At 55.1% G+C, this 17,891-nt stretch overlaps 1 protein-coding gene across 21 annotated transcripts in view; it reads left to right on the top strand.

Moving 5' to 3' along the window:
* DNM1 (dynamin 1) overlaps positions 1–17,891 on the top strand; it is a 44,604-nt gene that overhangs the window by 8,766 nt on the left and 17,947 nt on the right. For 15 of the 21 annotated variants that reach the window (XR_008290914.1, XR_008290916.1, XR_008290910.1 and 12 more), the window contains exons 2-11: positions 4,348–4,421; positions 4,738–4,887; positions 5,252–5,455; positions 5,689–5,787; positions 5,884–6,044; positions 7,102–7,244; positions 7,355–7,490; positions 7,673–7,740; positions 10,649–10,787; positions 17,221–17,307. Coding sequence is in view for 14 of the 21 variants with exons in the window: in XM_053204545.1 (XP_053060520.1) it covers positions 4,348–4,421; positions 4,738–4,887; positions 5,252–5,455; positions 5,689–5,787; positions 5,884–6,044; positions 7,102–7,244; positions 7,355–7,490; positions 7,673–7,740; positions 10,649–10,787; positions 17,221–17,307 (1,261 nt within the window). In the remaining 7 variants the exon portion in view is untranslated. Of the gene's footprint in view, positions 1–4,347; positions 4,422–4,737; positions 4,888–5,251; positions 5,456–5,688; positions 5,788–5,883; positions 6,045–7,101; positions 7,245–7,354; positions 7,491–7,672; positions 7,741–8,875; positions 9,015–10,648; positions 10,788–17,220; positions 17,308–17,891 lie in introns of all 21 variants that reach the window. The other 6 variants (XM_053204544.1, XM_053204552.1, XM_053204543.1 and 3 more) reach the window with 1 other exon arrangement.

Below are 17,891 nucleotides of genomic sequence, written 5' to 3'. Positions count from 1 at the left end.
CTGGAAATATCCTGGCCCACCCGCCCACTCTTCCGGACAGCCCCCGGGAGACCCACCTTCCAACTTCCTCCCTGCTGCATCATTTGGTGGGAGCCCAGCCCGTGTTCTCAGCTTGCTCGACAAGTTATATTATTTATAACCATAATAGCTACCATTGATTCAGGCCTCAAGTTATATAAGCCTCACAGCAACCCATTTTACTGATGTGGACACTGAGGTTCAGAGAGGTATAGCCATTTGTCTACAGCCACACAGCTCCTGAGTGGCAGCTCTGACATTCAACGCCGGGCCAAGCCCAGGAAACAGGAGGCTTAGAAGCAAGACTGGGTACAGACCAAACATGCTGCTTTCTGGTGGTTTTTGCGTTCCACAGGACGGGGGAAGCAGGGTCCCTGAGCTCTGGCCACAGCTCTCAGGTATGAGAGTAGAGTAGGGGAGGGTCACTTTGGACGTTTGGTGTACTTTCTCCGGACCCCTCTGGGCGGGACAGCACCAAATCAGGCAGGGAGCGTGCGGCGCTTGGAGGTCCTGAGGGGTGTGCATTTCATCCTCCCTGCGCTTCAGGTTTGAAGGTGCCTCTGCAGATGGCAAGGCAAGGCCTCCTCGGGAAGCCACCATCTGTCCAGAATGAGTAGGGAGAGCTGGCATGCCACCACGCACCCCTCCCACGTGGCCCCCGAGGCTGGTGGGCCCAGCACGCTTTTCTCTGGGCACCTGTTCTGTCCTCCCTCAGCCTAAGCAGGAGCTGGGTGGGAGGTGCAGGGTGGCGCTGGCTGGAGGCCAGATCAGGCCCGAACCCCCACTTTATCAGAGCGCTGTGGGACAGTGTGTCCAGGTGGGAAGCAGAAGCCATGGAGCTATTTAGCCATGCTTGATCCTTTGAGCATCGCCTGAGCACCTACTATGTGCCAGGCCTCTGGTGAGCGCAGGAGTCCAGCGGGGAGAAAGGAGCTCACAGTCTGGACGTGCGAACCCGCTGGCGCTCTTTGCACCCGCCCAGGCCTGGAGCCCTGACCCCCGATAGGCCACTTCCTCCCTCAATGCACCTCCCTGCCCCTCTCTGGGCCTCTGTCCCCACCTCTGGACAATAATGGGGGAATGACACGGTCTCTGAAAACTTCTCCTCAGTGTTCATCATTTCCATCTAACATTTCGTGGTCAGAGTCCAGAGATCCGAGTCGTGCCAGGAGGAGGCCGTCAGAGGGTTCTGTGGGATCTGTGTTCCTTGGTGACATTTGGGAACCCTCCTAGAGAGGGGGCTGCTGAGCGCCTACTGTGTACCAGACCCAAGCCACGCTTATTCCATGCCCCCCCCGCCCCCCCGAGGCTGCTGGGCCTTCTTGCAGCCCACGTGTGCTAGAGGATAATGCCCGGTTTCTATAAGGCCAGTTTGCAGCTGAGGGCTTTGAGGCCCAGAGAGTGAAACACCTTGCCCAAGGGCACCAGGCGGCAGAATGGCCAAGGCGGGATTCGAGCCCAGGGATTCAAGTGCAGGCCATGTGAGGGCCTCACTCTGAGAACCTGGGCCGTGATAGAGACGGGGCCTCTCCCCCCACCCAGGCACCTCCATCCCCACCCTGGCCGCACGAGATCCTGGTCTGAGGAGGGGCTCTACTCCCACACATAGCCCTGCCCCTCTAATCTCTGCTTCCCTTAAGCTGCTTGTCCCTTAAGTAGCCCTGGAGAGGCAATGACTTGGGGCCCGCTGGCCCAGACCCCTGACCACCCTTCCAGCTGGGCCCTGGGCGCCGCCCCGGTACCCTCTAGGTGGCACCTCATTGACTTCTGACCTGCAGGTCGGCAGGGACCAAGTGGGCCCATCTGTGCAGGGGAGGCCTCTCAGGGAAGAGCTCCAGGGAAGGTCCATGTCTCTGCGTGGGGGGCTTTCTGTGGGGAGTCCCATCCTTTCCAGCCCCTCCTGCAGTTTCCATGGCAACTACTGTTGCCATGGTATCGCTGGGTGAGGAGCGGGTGGGGAAAAGGGTGGACCCCAGGCCCCCAAGCCCAACCCAGCCTCTGAGAACAGATGTCCTATCTCCACAGCCCTGGGGGATCCCAAATACTAGAGGGTTACCCCCCCAAAGGAATGAGTAAAGGATGGCAGAGATAGAGACAGGAACCCCCCCCCCACCCCCGTTAATCCCCTCCTTCTCTCTGCTGACTGGTGCACCTCTGTTCCAGCACATGTCACACTGTATTGCATTATCTGTTTACTTGTCTGTCTCTCCCACCACACTGTGAGCTCCTCCTCCGGGTAGGGAGCGGTCTGACTCATCAGCTCGCTTCCCCAGGGCCCAGCACAGGGCCTGGCACAGAGCAGCTGCTCCCAAATATGTCCTAGACTGAATTTAATTGAATTACATAAAAAGCCACGTCTGGCTTCTTGGATTGAAGGAGCAGCACACTTTGACAGGGAAGTTCCCAGGCTCTGGGGCCCAACAGACCCTTGGGTTTGAATCCTAGCTCTGCCATTCCCATCTGGATGACCTTGACAAGTCCCTTCACCTCTCTGACCCTCAGATGCCTCATCTGTAAAGCAATTTTCATATCAGAGCATTGTTTTGAGGACCTGGGGATTCAGTCAACATTTATTAAGTACCTCTTGGGTGCTAAGCCTTGGGCTGGACAGTGGAATACAGTGGTGGACAGGAAGACGCCAGTCCTGCCCTTCAGAGGCTTAGTCTTGCAAAAATGAAAAGTGCTTGCCTAGCACCTGGAAACAATGAATAAATGCAGGATTCATCATGCTTCTCCTTCCTCATTGAAGTGGCTGACTCCTCCCTATTAGCCTCTAACCTCCCCAAAGGAGGGGCAGGGTGAGAACAGGATGAGAGAGTCCTCCCCAGGGCCCAAGAAGAGACCTTGAACCCAGGAGCCTGGGCCTACTCTGTTGTGCCCGGGACCCTCCAGGCTAGGGAGTGGGGGCCGGGGGGTGGTGCAAAAAGCTGTGTGGTCCCGGTCAGGCTCTGAGCTGGGGGTAGGAGGCCTGGGTTCTTCTCGGGCTCTGTCCAAGTCCTATAGGAACTTGAATGTGTGTTTTCCCCTTCTTGGGCCTCCATGTGCCTCTCCATGAATGAGGTGGCCAGCTGGAGCCCTATGGTCCCTCAGGCTGTAGCCTGCTCCCCCTTTCCTGGGTCCTGGGGATCCCGTGACTGCAGTTCTGACAGCCTCGTCCCTGAAGAGGTGCCCACCCTCATGCTTGTGCTGGCCTGGGTGGGGCCAAGGGCGGGCGGGGATATGAGAAGAGCTGACAGGACAGAGAATCCACCCACAAGGGTTAGCCAAAAGGACTGCTGAGGTTCACACTGGCACAAGCAGAAATCTGAGGTATAGACATCAGGTCTAGGGCAAGGGGCGACTTTAGGAAGCTCAGGTCCAGTCCTTCAAAGACTGGGTCTTCAGGGGACCGAAGGGCAAGGAGCTCTCACTGCAGAGTCAAACAGATCTGCATCCAGGGTCTGCTCTGCTAGATACTGACTGTGCAACCTAAACACCTCTGAGCCTCAGTTTCCTTATCTGCAAAATGGGGATAATAATGGCACCTACCGGGGCGGGGCGCCTGAGTGGTTCAGTGGGTTGAGCATCCGACTTCAGCTCAGGTCATGATCTCACAGTTCGTGAGTTCAAGCCCCACATTGGGCTCACTGCTGTCAGCCTGTCAGCGCAGATCCCACTTTGGATCCTCTCTCCCCTTCTCTCTGCCCCTCCCCGGCTTGTGCTCTTCCATAAATAAATACATAAATAAATATTTAAAATAAAAATAATAATAATGGCACCTACCTCACAAGGCAATATCACGAGAGATTGCCCACAAAGAGCCTGGCATGCAGTAGGCACTTAAGAAGCATGAATTCTTGTCCTTGCTTCCTCCTTTCCCCCATGGCCCCCTCATCCTCAACCCCAGCCAGATGGGGCCCTGGGAAGGGGAAGTGAGATGCTGCCTTTCCCCACAGCGGAAGGGAGGGAAGAAGGTGCAGCTCCATTTCTTTGAGACGCACTCTGTGGCCACTGGACACTTGGGCGTGTGGGGTACCCCGTGCCTCAATTGAATGGCAGTGCCTGGGTTGAGGCAGCGACTTGTTGGCCCAGAAGCAACACAGAGCATACCTGAGAGAAATCTGGGAGTTATTAGTCTTGTCTCCTGGCAGCTCACACGCATAAATCTGTGACCCAGGGTACATGGGGGAGGTTCTTTCCACCTTTCTTGCCTGTCATCTCCCCTTAGTGACCTGAAACCCTCAGGCTAAGGTGTAGTGGGCACTTTAGGAGAGCTTTGGAGCTCCCGGTGGCAGGACAGGTGCCCCTGGGACAGGCCTTGACCCTCCTCTCACTCCCAACTCATTGCAGAGACTTCCTGCCCCGAGGGTCAGGCATCGTCACCCGACGCCCCCTGGTCCTGCAGCTGGTCAATGCCACCACAGGTACGCGCTTTCGTCCACGAGCATCCCCACCGGGCCTCTTCAGTCCCCCACCCTATCCCCCAGGGAGGAGTCCAACCTAGCCGCTGAACTTGCTTGCTGTGTGACTTTGGCCCTAGATTCCCCACCAGGACAGTGGGGAACAAAAATGCATAACGTTAGACCTGGCGTTGTTGTGGAGAGGGAGGGGAGAGAAGGCGGTATTTGGGAGTGTGTGGGGGTCTATTCCCAGTGGAAGATGGGTCCCAGGTGGGTTCCGGGCTAAGATGCTTACCCATCCACCCTTCTTCCCTCCACCCCACCCACACTTTGGGGGCAGAATATGCCGAATTCTTGCACTGCAAGGGGAAGAAATTCACCGACTTTGAGGAGGTGCGTCTGGAGATCGAGGCTGAGACCGACCGAGTCACTGGCACTAACAAGGGCATCTCGCCGGTGCCGATCAACCTCCGCGTCTACTCGCCGCACGGTGAGGAGACGTGGCCCCGCCCCCGGCCTCCTGGCTCCCTCGCTTAGCTCCGCCCCCGGGACTGAGTCTTGGCCACGCCCCCTCGCTGGTTCCTCCTAAGGCGGGCTCCGCGCCTCCTGCAGACTCCGCCCCCACAGCGACCCCTCCTCTGCCCATCCTACCCCAAGCTCCACCCTGCCATGACCCCGCCCACCCCTGGCCACGCCTTTAACGGGCCGCCGCTTTAGCCCCGCGTTTCCCTAATCCCGTCCACCTGCCGCCAAACTCCCAAATGGATCCTCTCTAAACCCGGCCCTGTTCCTTAATCCGCCCGCCCACGGCCACGCCCCTCGCCTTGAGCCCGCCCTCTCGCCGCCCTGTCCAGTGCTGAACCTGACACTGGTGGACCTGCCCGGAATGACCAAGGTCCCGGTGGGGGACCAACCTCCTGACATCGAGTTCCAGATCCGGGACATGCTTATGCAGTTCGTCACCAAAGAGAACTGCCTCATCCTGGCTGTATCCCCGGCCAACTCCGACCTGGCCAACTCCGATGCTCTGAAGGTTGCCAAGGAGGTGGACCCCCAGGGTAGGTTCCTAAGGGCAGCAAAGTGCAAGGCCCTGGGGGTCTACTCTCAGTGCCAGGCGGAGGGAGCTGCTCTGTGAAGAATGAATGAGGCGGGAGAGCAGAGGCAGGCAGTGGGGGAGGGAGGGCGTGGGGAGGGAGATGTGGGGAGCGGGATGGCAGTCGGGGTGCATGTGGGTCCCATGGGAGGGCAAGTGCAGGTGTAGACGGCCCTCTCCTGCTGCCCTCCCCTTCAGGCCAGCGCACCATCGGGGTCATCACCAAGCTGGACCTAATGGACGAGGGCACAGATGCCCGTGATGTGCTGGAGAACAAACTGCTCCCCCTGCGCAGAGGTAGGCAGGCTCCTCCCCTGACCCGCTCCACTGCCCTTCCCTGTCACCCCGCCCTGTGCCAGGCCGGTTGCCCCTGACCTGGACCCCCTTCCACAGGCTACATTGGGGTGGTGAACCGGAGCCAGAAGGACATTGATGGCAAGAAGGACATCACGGCGGCCTTGGCCGCTGAACGCAAGTTCTTCCTCTCCCATCCGTCCTACCGCCACTTGGCTGACCGCATGGGCACGCCCTACCTGCAGAAGGTCCTCAACCAGGTAGAAGCTCAGGCCTGGGGAAACCAGCATGAGGACAGAATCATTTACATGTGTTTTGGGAGGGTGGCCAACAGAGGTTAGCGTCCACATCGTGCGTACGAACTGAGCCCCAGAAAACAAAGCAACTTGCCCACAGCCCCACCCACCGTGAGGTAGCACCAGAGCTTTGCTGACTTTTCCCTGACAGGGGCCTGGAAAGGGAGCCCTGTAGCCCCTGCGGGTGGAGAGAAGACCCAGACCTTGTGTGGAGGGTGGCACTGACAAGGGCTTGGGTTTGGGGGCCATCACTAGAGTGTACTTGGCCGAAGACCTTGCTTCCTTCTGAAATGGAGACTGGCTCGTCTGGAGACAGGGATGGGCGATCCCAGGGGCTTCCCTAGGATGTTTCTCCATCTGGAACGGGGCTTCCAGAACTGAGGCATGTGTGTATGTGATGATGGAAGGGAGGCAGTGGGGAAGGCAGGGTGGTGTAGGGGCAGAATTGGGGACTCTGGAGGCCACAGACCTGACACTTGAGCTCTCTGAACCTCCATTTCTGTAAAATCCTGATGATGGGAATAAGGCCCCATTTCATAAGATCCCTGTGTAGCTTCAGGGAGATACTGTGTGTGGGGACCGAGCCAGAGCGAGCCCCAGTACTTGAGAATTACCTTACAGGAGGCCTAAACCCAGAGGGTACAAGGGGACAGCCCCCCCAGCCATCCCTGTCCCAGAGAGATTTTATTTGGCCCTCATCGTGTCTAAAAATATTGTTAGTCAAAAATCAGGTAATTTCAGATAAAAATCTAGACTTCTGGCTTCTGTTGAAACTTGTATTATTCGCTTATGAATTTAGTTAATACCCCCCTGTATGCCAGGCCCTGCCCTGGGCAGCTTTCCTTCTCGTAGGCAGGGCAGTAGTGGGCAGGGTCATGGCTGCCTTCTGCAGCTCTCAACCTGACCACACCCACAGTACCCCCCCCCCTTCCACCGCCCCCGGGCATCCTGGTCCCTCTTGACCCCGTGGGGATCTGTGTTGGTGCCCATGGCCTTAACCCTTGTCTCATCCCCGCCCCAGCAACTGACCAACCACATCCGGGACACCCTGCCGGGGCTTCGGAACAAGCTGCAGAGCCAGCTCCTGTCCATCGAGAAGGAGGTGGAGGAGTACAAGAACTTCCGGCCAGATGACCCAGCTCGCAAGACCAAGGCTCTGCTGCAGTGAGGCCCTCCCCAACTCCTGACTCCCCAGCACTGAGCTGCCCTCCAGCGCGGGGTTCGCCCAGGGCTCCCTCCACTAGGCTCCTGACGTCGCACCACTCTCCCCCCAGGATGGTCCAGCAGTTTGCCGTGGACTTTGAGAAGCGCATTGAGGGCTCAGGGGACCAGATCGACACCTATGAACTGTCAGGGGGAGCCCGCATCAACCGGATCTTCCATGAGCGCTTCCCCTTTGAGCTAGTCAAGGTAGGATGATCTCCCCGGGGGCGGGGGGAGAGGGGAGGCTTAGAACTACCACCCTCCCCCCAGGACTTTCACACATATCTTTGCTGACCTGGCACCCAGCCCCGGGTGTGGGGCGTCTGTCTGTCTTGGCCTTCCAGGGAGGAGGAAGGCCCTGACCGGCTGTCTCTGGCTCTCCTACACAGATGGAGTTTGATGAGAAGGAGCTCCGAAGAGAGATCAGCTACGCCATCAAGAATATCCATGGCATTAGGCACGTATTGGGACTGGGGAAGGGGGCTGAGCCCTGGAAGGCAGGGGTTCTGGTGCCACGGCACAGGGAGTGGTGAAGTGAGCCGCCCTCAGGAAAGACCAAGAGCTCTGGTCCCCAGTCCCCTCAACCCCTTCTGGCTTCCAGCTCAAACGGGCTCGAGCTGGGGGAGGTGGACGGGAGGCCTGGGCCGCTCCCTCCCCGCACCTGCTGTCCTCCTTTGCTGTCCCTGGGAGCAGGGCCTGGAGGCTGGACCAGGTGGGCAGAGCCCAGGACATAGGTGGCTGGGGAAGCTTCTCTGGGCTTGGGCCCCTGCCTGTCCTCAGGATGAGACAGCTTCCCCCAGTCCTATCCAGGTAGCTGCACACAGCTGGCCAAACCACTGGGGAGGGTCTGGGATGGAGCATCGAGGTATTGGTCTGTGTCCTTTTATGATAGGACAGGGCCTCTCAACCCTCCAGATCCTCCCATAGTCCCATTAGCCCGAAGTGGGCCCCATTCTACACCACTTCCCTCCTTCTAGCTAACCCCACTGCCTTTGGAACAGGAAGGGGGGGACTGGAAAAAAAGATTGTTCCTTAAAAGCTTAGCCCCCTTCAAGGACCCAGATCTACACCGTTCATTCAACAAGAAAATTTAAAGCATCTGCTATGTGCCAGGCAGTGAACAAGACAAAATGTCCCTGCTTTTATACAGGTTGAATTCCAAGGTTTGGTATGGAATTTACAGACTGATAACTGCATTGGCCGAGGCACAGAAAAAAATATATATATATATCACTCCTCAGCTTAAAATAAAATGTTTTATTCCCAGAAAGGCTCCTAAAGAGAACCCAGTTTGGCATTTTTCGTACCATTTCTGGCCATAGAAACTTTTGTATGAATAGAATCTTAAGAGCAAGCCGGACATACATGACAATTATAAGCAGACCTTGCCTTGCCCCCAAAGAGCATCCATGGAATGTCCTTCATTCAAATCCCTCCTGCCCATTTTACAGAGAAGGACACTGAAGCCCAGAGAGGGGTAGTGGGAGGACCCCAAGGGCAGAGTTCAGGCGGTCGGGGTGGGGCCCTGACCTGGCACTCCTGGCAGGAGCTGGCCTGTGACACTGTGCCCTTCTCCCGTTCCGGGCGTTCAGAACGGGGCTCTTTACCCCAGACATGGCCTTTGAGACCATTGTGAAAAAGCAGGTGAAGAAGATCCGAGAACCGTGTCTCAAGTGTGTGGACATGGTTATCTCGGAGCTAATCAGCACGGTTAGACAGTGCACCAAGAAGGTAACCCGGTGGCCCGGGCCAGCCCCCCCCCCCCCGCCTCTGCCCCCATCCTGCATTGCTGCCAGGCTCTCCTTTCCCACACCCCCCACTGCCTCCTCGGTAGCATGTACAGACCTCAGCGGGGTGGGGGAGGCAGGCCACCACAGACCAAGATGGGGGGCCTCTCCGAGGGGGCCTTACCCACCTCCTGGCCCCCAGGCACAGGGAACAGACATTGATAAGACAGGTGTGATGGTGGCTTTTGTCCTGAGAGCCCACCAAGAGCTCCCCCAGCTCAGGGAGAATAGGCCTTGAAGGGCCCCGAGCCCTCTTCCTGCCCTCAGAGGTGAGGTCATCTCTAGGGGCTCCAGGGAGGGGTCTTGGGGAACACCTTGGCCCTGCAGACAGGAGAGCTACAGGCCTACTTGGCTGCTGCTCTGGGGATCTGGATGGCCAGAGGGGTGCAGAGGACCCAGGTCTGGCAGGTACCTGACTCCCCACTGTCCTTCACCCCCCCCCCCCATTCCCACCCTAGCCTCACTCAGGACCCTGCCCTTCCCTTCCATCCACATCCAACCTTCCAGGGACAGAATCCTCTTCCATCTGCTATGTCATCTGAGCCTCACAGAACCACGCAAGGAGGGAAGGGCAGGGCAGGGAGGATGGTGCCCATGTCACAGCAGGAAGACTGAGGCTTAGGAGATCGAGTGACTTGTCCAAGGTCATATGAGCCGGCAGATGGCAGAGCTGTTACTCGAAGCCACGGCTTTGGACTCCAAATCCAGTCCTTGTTTAATTCCACCCCCCAGCCTCCCTTCCTTTCCTCTCTTCACTACTGCCCTGGCCCCTCTCTACCACCTCCACTCTTTCTGTCTTTCCTCTTCTCTCTCTGTCTTTCCCAGCTGAGTTCTCCAGACCCTTTTGGAAGAGAGGCAAAGGATGCCCCTTGAGGAGAAAGGGAAGGGCAGGAGTAGAGTAGGGAGCTGGAGAGTGGAGGTCAGGCAGCTACCCTGCAACTCCAGGAGGCATCATCTGCACCACAGTCTATGCAAATGGAGCCCCCTGGAGTTTTGCAGTGCACAGCCTGGGCAGCTGGATGCAGTAATCCTGGTGGACGTACGGAATTGTGCTGGGCTTCGGAGTCAGGATGAAGTGAATGCAGGAGGTGCTGGCAAACCTAGAACTGAACAGAATGGGTGGGTGGGGTCCTGGCCTGGGCCAGCCCCTTAGGAGGACTCAAGGCTGGGACAAAGATAGCATCAGGAAAGACAGAGAGGGCCGGCTCAGGGTAAGCTGGGGGTGGAGGACGCCAAGCCCTGGGGAGAGGATCTGAACTCAGTAAGGGGCCTTGTACAGAACAGGGGGTTGGTCCCTCAGAAGCCCTCCCCCCCCCGCCCCATACCCACAGAACCCTTCAAGATACCTGGCCGCTCCTAGGAGGTGCCGGCCCTGGGGGGCGGTAGGGAGGGCCGGTCCCACACTCACATTGTCTTCTGTTCTCTCTTTCTCTGTGTCGGTGTCTCTCTCTTTTCCCCCACGCCTGTGCCATCCTCCACTCCTGAATCCTGGCTCTGCTTGGCTTTCACTCCCCTTCCTTCTCCTGGCCCTGCCCATGGCTGCTTCTCCTCCTGTCCCCTCCTCCTCCCCGGGTGCAGGACGGGCCTCTTCACACCTGACCTCGCTTTTGAAGCCACAGTGAAAAAGCAGGTGCAGAAGCTCAAAGAGCCCAGTATCAAGTGTGTGGATATGGTAGTCAGTGAGCTCACGGCCACCATCAGAAAGTGTAGCGAAAAGGTATGACGGCCACCAGGGCGGGGCTGGGCCTGGCCGTCCCTTCCTCATGGCCAGGGACTCCCGTGGGCAGAACCATCTGCTGAACAGACCCGGCAGCCTCTCGGCCACCCACGTGGACCCAAACACCTGTGCTGGCCAGGTGACTCCGGGCCCTTAAGTTTCGTGCCAGCTTATCACCCTGGGTCTGTTTAAATTTATGATCCTTTTAGGCCCCCATCTCTGCCAGAACCCGCGCATCCTCAGTGGCCCCTTTTCACCAATAATAAGGACAATGGCGACAATGCTAAGGGGACAGCTGCTATTTATTGAGCACCTATTATGTGCCAAGCACCGAGCTAAGTGCTTATCCTTTTTATCTCACGTTAGCCTCTCAACAACCCTAAGAAGTGGGTAGTATTATCCCCATTTTACAATGAACAAACTGAGTCTCGGACAAGAAGAGCAGAGTGGGGTTCTGATTTAGGAAAGCTGAGGGAGTAGACCTGGGATCAGGGCCTCCTGGAGTCGGGGAACTATCCCAGTTCCTTAAAACAAATTTGCCTAAAAGCATATTGGATTATTCACTTTCTAGTAATCCATATGCATTCGACAGGGTCAGCCTCTTTTGGGTCTGTGACCTTTTAGATGCCTTCTTCCTATTTGTCCACTTTGGGGCATTTTGAGGATTTTTAGCCAGATATTCCCAACACAGTTCTTCCCTCGGGGGAGTGCATGAGAATCAGTTGCCTGGGGGAACTCTTCCAGAATTCAAATGTCCCTGCCCAGCTGGCTGAATCAGAATCTCAGGGAGAGCCCAGCCTCACCTGTACTTGAAAAAGCTCCCTATGCTGGGAGGTGGGGGTCCTTCTGCCCCAACTTCATGTTTCAAATACATGGGTTTTCATGGCTCGTACATAATTAGTCATGTGCACCCCCCCCCTCGTTATCCTCTATCACTTTGCCCACTTTTCATGCCTAATGCAGACGGTAAGCAAATTAACATCCACTCCATCCCTGTTTCAGGTGGAATAAAATCTGGGCTGGACTCCCCACTGCATAGTATTTACCACGACGTCTGAGTCATGGTCCCACTGCACCTTGACTACTAAGCCACACAATCTCACTTTTGTTAAATTTTTAAAAATACCGAGTTTAGTTTAAGCTGCCTCAAATCTCTTTACAAACGAAGACAAGGTATGACTACATTTTTTTTTTTAACTTTGGCTTTTAATTGTAAAACTAGTACATTCTCCGTTTTAAAAGTTTGGTAAACGCCAAGGCTTAGAGAGAAGGCCGCCCCCCTCCCTTTCCAGGGAGGCACCATGGAGATTTTTGTACATTTCTTGCAATGTACACTCCTTTAAAAAAAAAAAAAGAAAGAAAGAAAAAAAGAAAAAGAAACGATCCTTCTTGATTTTGTTCTGATCATGCAGGATTGTTATAAAAATATTCAAGCAGCACAGAGAAAGCAAATCCCCACAATTGAACAACTCTGAAGATAAGAAAAAATACGTGGACCACGCTTCCTAACTAATTACGTATATATGCCAGTTTAACCTAAATGGACCATACTCCACACACTGATTCGGGAACTCTTTTTTACCAAGCAGTGTGTCATGGGAATGTAACTACAGGAAGATGTGCCCTTGAACTGCTGAATCGTAGCCCACGGTAGAAATGTGCTGTGATCTACATATTCAATACCTCTTGACATTTAGATTGTTTCAAACTTTTTTTCTCTTACAAACAGTGCTGCAGCGAACATCCTTATAGATGTATTTACAACATATATCCTGTTGCTTCTTCTTTGGTTTAATGTTTATTTATTTAGAGAGAGAGAGAGAGAGAGAGAGGGAGGGAGAGAGAATCCCAAGCAGGCTTCGTGCTGTCAGCGCAGAGCCCAACGCGGGGCTCGATCTCACCAACCGTGAGGTCATGACCTGAGCTGAATCCAGAGCCGGACACTTACCCGACTGAGCCATCCAGATGCCTCTCCTGTTGTTTCTTTAGAGCAAATTTTTACCCAGAGAATCGCCTAGTCGAGAGAGATGAGCATTTCACGATTTTGGTAACTTCCACAAGAGTGCTCCCCAGAAAGTGTTACCTACTTATTCCTCCAAATATTTTTTTCTATATGTAGGTTTATTTACTCTGTTAGGTAGTCACACTGTAAACGTACTAGCATTCTGCTTTTTCTTTTAGTAGCATACATTTTGGGGGGTATTATCACAGAGTCAACATAAACATTTTTTAGTGGTTGCATAATAGGTTTATCATGGTTTACATAACAGTTTTCCTATTGGTGAACATTTAAATTGTCTCCAGTTATTCAATATTATAAATAATCTGACAATGAACATCTTTTTTTTTTTTTAAGTGTGTATTTATTTCTGAGAGAGACAGAGAGGGACAGAGTGTGAGCAGGGGAGGGGCAGAGAGGGAGACAAGAATCTGAAGCAGGCTCCGGGCTCTGAGCTGTCGGCACAGAGCCCAACACCAGGCTTGAACTCGTGAACTGTGAGATCATGACCTGAGCCGAGGTCAGATGCCCAACCGACTGAGCCACCAAGGCACCTCCCCCCCTCCTTTTTTAAGTAAGCTCTACACCCACAATCCTGAGATCAAGTGTCGCAGGCTCCACTAACTGAGCCAGGCAGGCGCCCCCGAACATCTTTTATCTGTTCAAATGTTTATTTTTCTATCTCTAGGATTTTTTCCTTAGGATAGATTCCTAGAAGACGGATTACTAGATACAAACACTTTTTAAAAACTGTGAAACAGGGCGCCTGGGTGGCTCAGTCGGTTAAGCGGCTGACTTCAGCTCAGGTCATGATATCGTAGTCTGTGAGTTTGAGCCCCGTGTCGGTCTCTGTGCTGACAGCTCAGAGCTTGGAGCCTGCTTCCGATCCTGTGTCTCCCTCTCTCTCTGCCCCTCCCCTGCTTGTTCTCTGTCTCTGTCTCTCTCTCTCAAAAATAATAAGCATTAAAAAAAATTTTTTTAAATAAAAACTGTGAAACACTCTGCTGAATTGCATTCCAAAAGAAAGCAGTAATTATCGTATATGGTAAAATTTTGGAAACAACCCAGATGTCCACCAAGAGGCGATCGATTATGTAAAGTATCACCCAGTCAACGGCAGACTATATGTTAGAAGGGCAGGCATATTTATTTCCATTCACATGTCCCTCTACAGTGTACTGTGGGGGGAAAAAGCAGGTTTCAGAAGACAATGTATAATATTTGGGGGGAGGAAATAATATAGATAAATAACAAAATCCCAAAGGCACAGTCACCAAATTGCTAACTGTTACTTTAAGAGCAGGCAAGGAGGGGCACCTGGGTGGCACAGTCGGTTAAGCGTCCGACTTCAGCCAGGTCACGATCTCGCGGTCCGTGAGTTCGAGCCCCGCGTTGGGCTCTGGGCTGATGGCTCAGAGCCTGGAGCCTGTTTCCGATTCTGTGTCTCCCTCTCTCTCTGCCCCTCCCCCGTTCATGCTCTGTCTCTCTCTGTCCCAAAAAAAACAAAAAAAAAAAACGTTGAAAAAAAGAGCAGGCAAGGAAAAATGGGAACTTTCTCATTTCCACTCTGAAAAATTTAGTCTTACGGTGAGTCTGTAGATTTTTGTCAGGAGGAATATGGATCAACAAAAACTTTAAAGGGGAAACCTTATAAATTATTTATCTCTGAAGTTTATTTATTTTGAGAGAGAAAGAGCGAGTGGGGGAGGGACAGAGAGAGAGAGAGGGAGAGAGAGAATCCCAAGCAGGCTCCACACTGTCAGCACAGAGCCCTACACCGGGCTGGATCCCACGAACTGTGAGATCATGACCTGAGCTGAAACCAAGAGCTGGACGCTCAATCGACTGAACCACCCAGGTGCCCCATAAATTATTTCTAAAAAATAATTTTGCCTTTTGATTTATTTAATGAGTAGTAATGATCTCTTTTCTTTACACGGCAAAATACACCCATCTTCGTCTAATTTTTTCCTCCCCAAGTCTTCTAGAAGTTTAGCAAGGCCCCCCCTGACAGAGGCTTCTAAATAGTCAGCTCTTAACTATTCCCAGACCTGCTGGGACTACAACTTTCCTCTTTGGATAAAATCTAAAGTTTAATGTCACACGTGGGACGTACTGCTCAATCCTCTCAACAACGCCAAAAGGGAAGGTGCTGTTACTACCCCATTTTACGTGTGGAGAAGCCAAGGCTCGGAGAGGCTGCAGTCACTTTTTTAAGGACAGTCGGCAGGGCAGGGGCTGGCTCTGAAACAAGAGTCATGTGGCTCCAGGGCCTGTGTCCTTGGCCACGAACTCGTGGGCTCCAAACTGACCGCCGCGCTCCCTCAGCCAAGGACTGAGAGAGAAATGTTCCATTTTAAAAACTGGCTAAAAGTCCTGGAAATGCTCAGAGGCAGCCAGAATGGAAAAAGATGCTCAAAGGGAACAGAACTTCTCAAAGAGGCTGAGGCTGCCCTGTCCTGTGTGACACGTGGAAAAGTTGACAAATGTAACGTCCAGGCGGTTGGTGGGAGAACTGGTCATGGTCTTTGGCAAATTGCTCCCTCGGCCCCCCCCCCCCACACCCCTGTCACAGCCCCACCCTGGGAGGGAGCGCTTGGGACCACCTCAGAGGAAGCCTTCTGCTGGTGGTGACTCAGTCCTGAATCTCTGCCCCAAGTTGGAGACTTCGAGGAGGAGTAGGAGCCCCTCCTTGGGCCTCGTGGGGCAGCGGACCCACCAGGCCCGTCCAGCCAGCGTTTGTTTTGAAGCCCCAGGTCTCAGGCCACCTCTCCCCCGGGTCCCCTGTGCTTGGCCACGTCAGCCGCACCTTGGCATAGGCATGGGATGGCCGAGGGTGGAGGGGGGAATGTCCCATCTCTCATGTCTACCTCTCCTGGGCATCCAGGGTGCCACTTTCTTCCCCAACCTCTTGCCTCTCCCCGTGCCCCCTCCCCCCCGCCCCATCTTCTCAGCCTCCATCTCGCCCTCAGAATCACTACCTGCGACCCAGGCACGCTAACCTCCAGGTCTCTTCCCACATAGGAGGATTCACCTGAGGGGCCTGACCCAGGCATGGGAAGAGGGACAGGACTGGTTTGAGGTTGGCCCTACCTGGGTCCCACGTGACCACCAAGTGGGGAGGGCAGGCCAGTGGGACTCGAGGTTCCTGTGGGTGGGTTCCCACAGGAGCTCAGCGAGGCCCCCTCCCCGAGGAGGAGCTTGACCGTGAGCCAGAGGAACTGGCGTCCACTCACCCTGGCAAGGAGGGCAAAGACATCCATCCTTCATTCATTCTGTCTTTCCTTCAACATGCCCTCTTTGAGCCCCAGCCTCATGCCTGGCCCTGCCCCTGCCCTCAGGGCAGCCACAATCCTGTTCATGGGGTGGGGGGGCCACAGAGAGGCCCCTAACCCAGCTCTTGGGGTGGTCAGGGCAGGCTTTCTGGAGGAGGTGGCAGCCAAGAGTCTTGAAGGAGAATGAAGCAGCCTGGGCTTTGTCCAGAGCCGGGCTGAGCTGAGGGCAGAGTTCACAGGCAGAGAGAGAAAGGTTTGGAGCAACTTCCCTTTCGTCCTCAGTTGATAAAAACTGGAGGGAAATGGGTGCTGCTGAGCTCCTACCCCAAAGCAGTGGGGTAGAGACCGGTCGCCTGGCCAGCTCAGAGCTGGTCGGACACCGCTGGGGATGATGGTGCCAGGCCGGGGCATGCAAAGGGAGGCAAAACTGGGTGGATCCTACCAAGAGGGCCCGGGGCCCAGTCAGGCCCCCGCGGGGTACTGCTCATGCTGCTGGCACCCCACTCCGCATGCCGCCCACCCTGTGCCCTCGCATGTCCTGCCTGGGGCTCCTGCATGTCCAGTATGTGCCTGCTTGTTTCCCCTGGCCCCTCCCTCAGCTCTGACAGGGCCACTGCCTGTCCCCAGCCTGACTCAGGAGGCCAGCTGGCACCTTGGGCCCTGCCCTCCCCAGACTCTTCCTGGATAGGAATCTCGAGGCTGTTCTCTGCCTGATTCCACCCGACTCCTGATTCCACCTGATTCCTCCAAGCTGCTGGGAGGACAAGGAGTAGCCCCAAGGGTCAGCGAAAGCTTTGGGAGCTAACGGTCCCCCAAACAAGATGGCTGCCACCAAGGCGGCCGAGGAGGCTGAGCCCCGTGGCATTTCCGCCCTTGGGAACTGCCCTCCCCCGGAAGTTGCCCAAGTAGGCCAGAGAAGAGGGCCTGGAACCAGAAAGACCTTTGAATTGCCATTTGGATCCTACACTTGGGGGAAAGGGTGGCCGTGGCTTGGTGCCTTCAGCTTCCTGGGACCCCAGGCCTCTCTTCCCCTCATCTCGGGCATTCTGTGTGTGCCTCCCACCCCACGCCCCTGGATCCCTGGATTCTGGTGGGGTGGGGGTGCCCCCCGCCGGTGCCCCCTGTGTACGTGGCTCTCTCCCCTCCCGCCCTTCCCCAGCTCCAGCAGTACCCCCGCCTGCGGGAGGAGATGGAGCGCATCGTGACCACCCACATCCGGGAGCGCGAGGGTCGCACCAAGGAGCAGGTGAGTCCCTCCTGCCCCCCCCCCCCCCCCGCTTCTCCCCCCCTCCCCCCCCCCCCCCCCCGGCTCTCCTCCTCCTTCCCATTTTGTCTCTTCTGTCTCCATCTCCCTTACACTTTCTCGCCTCTACTCTCTGCTTCTCTCTCTTTTTAAAAAAAAATTTTTTAATGTTTATTTAATCTTGAGAGAGACAGAGACAGAGAGACAGAGCGTGAGAGGGGGAGGGGCAGAACGAGAGAGGAACACGTTATCGGAAGCAGGCTCCAGGCTCTGAGCTGTCAGCACAGAGCCCGACGCGGGGCTCGAACTCACAAACTCACGAGCCATGAGATCATGACGTGAGCGGAAGTCGGATGCTTAACCCACTGAGCCACCAGGCTCCCCTCTGCTTCTCTTTTTTATTGTGGTAAAATATATATAACATGAAATTTACTATTTTAACCATTTTTAAGCATGCAGTTCAGTGGCCTTAAGCACATTCACAGTGTCACGCAGCCATTAGCACCATCTGTCTCCAGAACTTTTTCATCTGCCCAAACTGAACCTCATTAAACAGGGACTCGCCGTCCCCTGCTCCCCACCAGCCC

Source organism: Acinonyx jubatus, chromosome D4 (assembly GCF_027475565.1).
Source record: "Acinonyx jubatus isolate Ajub_Pintada_27869175 chromosome D4, VMU_Ajub_asm_v1.0, whole genome shotgun sequence".
In the NCBI taxonomy this organism is placed as follows: Eukaryota; Metazoa; Chordata; class Mammalia; order Carnivora; family Felidae; genus Acinonyx; species Acinonyx jubatus.
The sequence above is the reverse complement of the archived record's forward strand: the minus strand, read 5'-3'. Positions and strand labels throughout refer to the sequence as shown.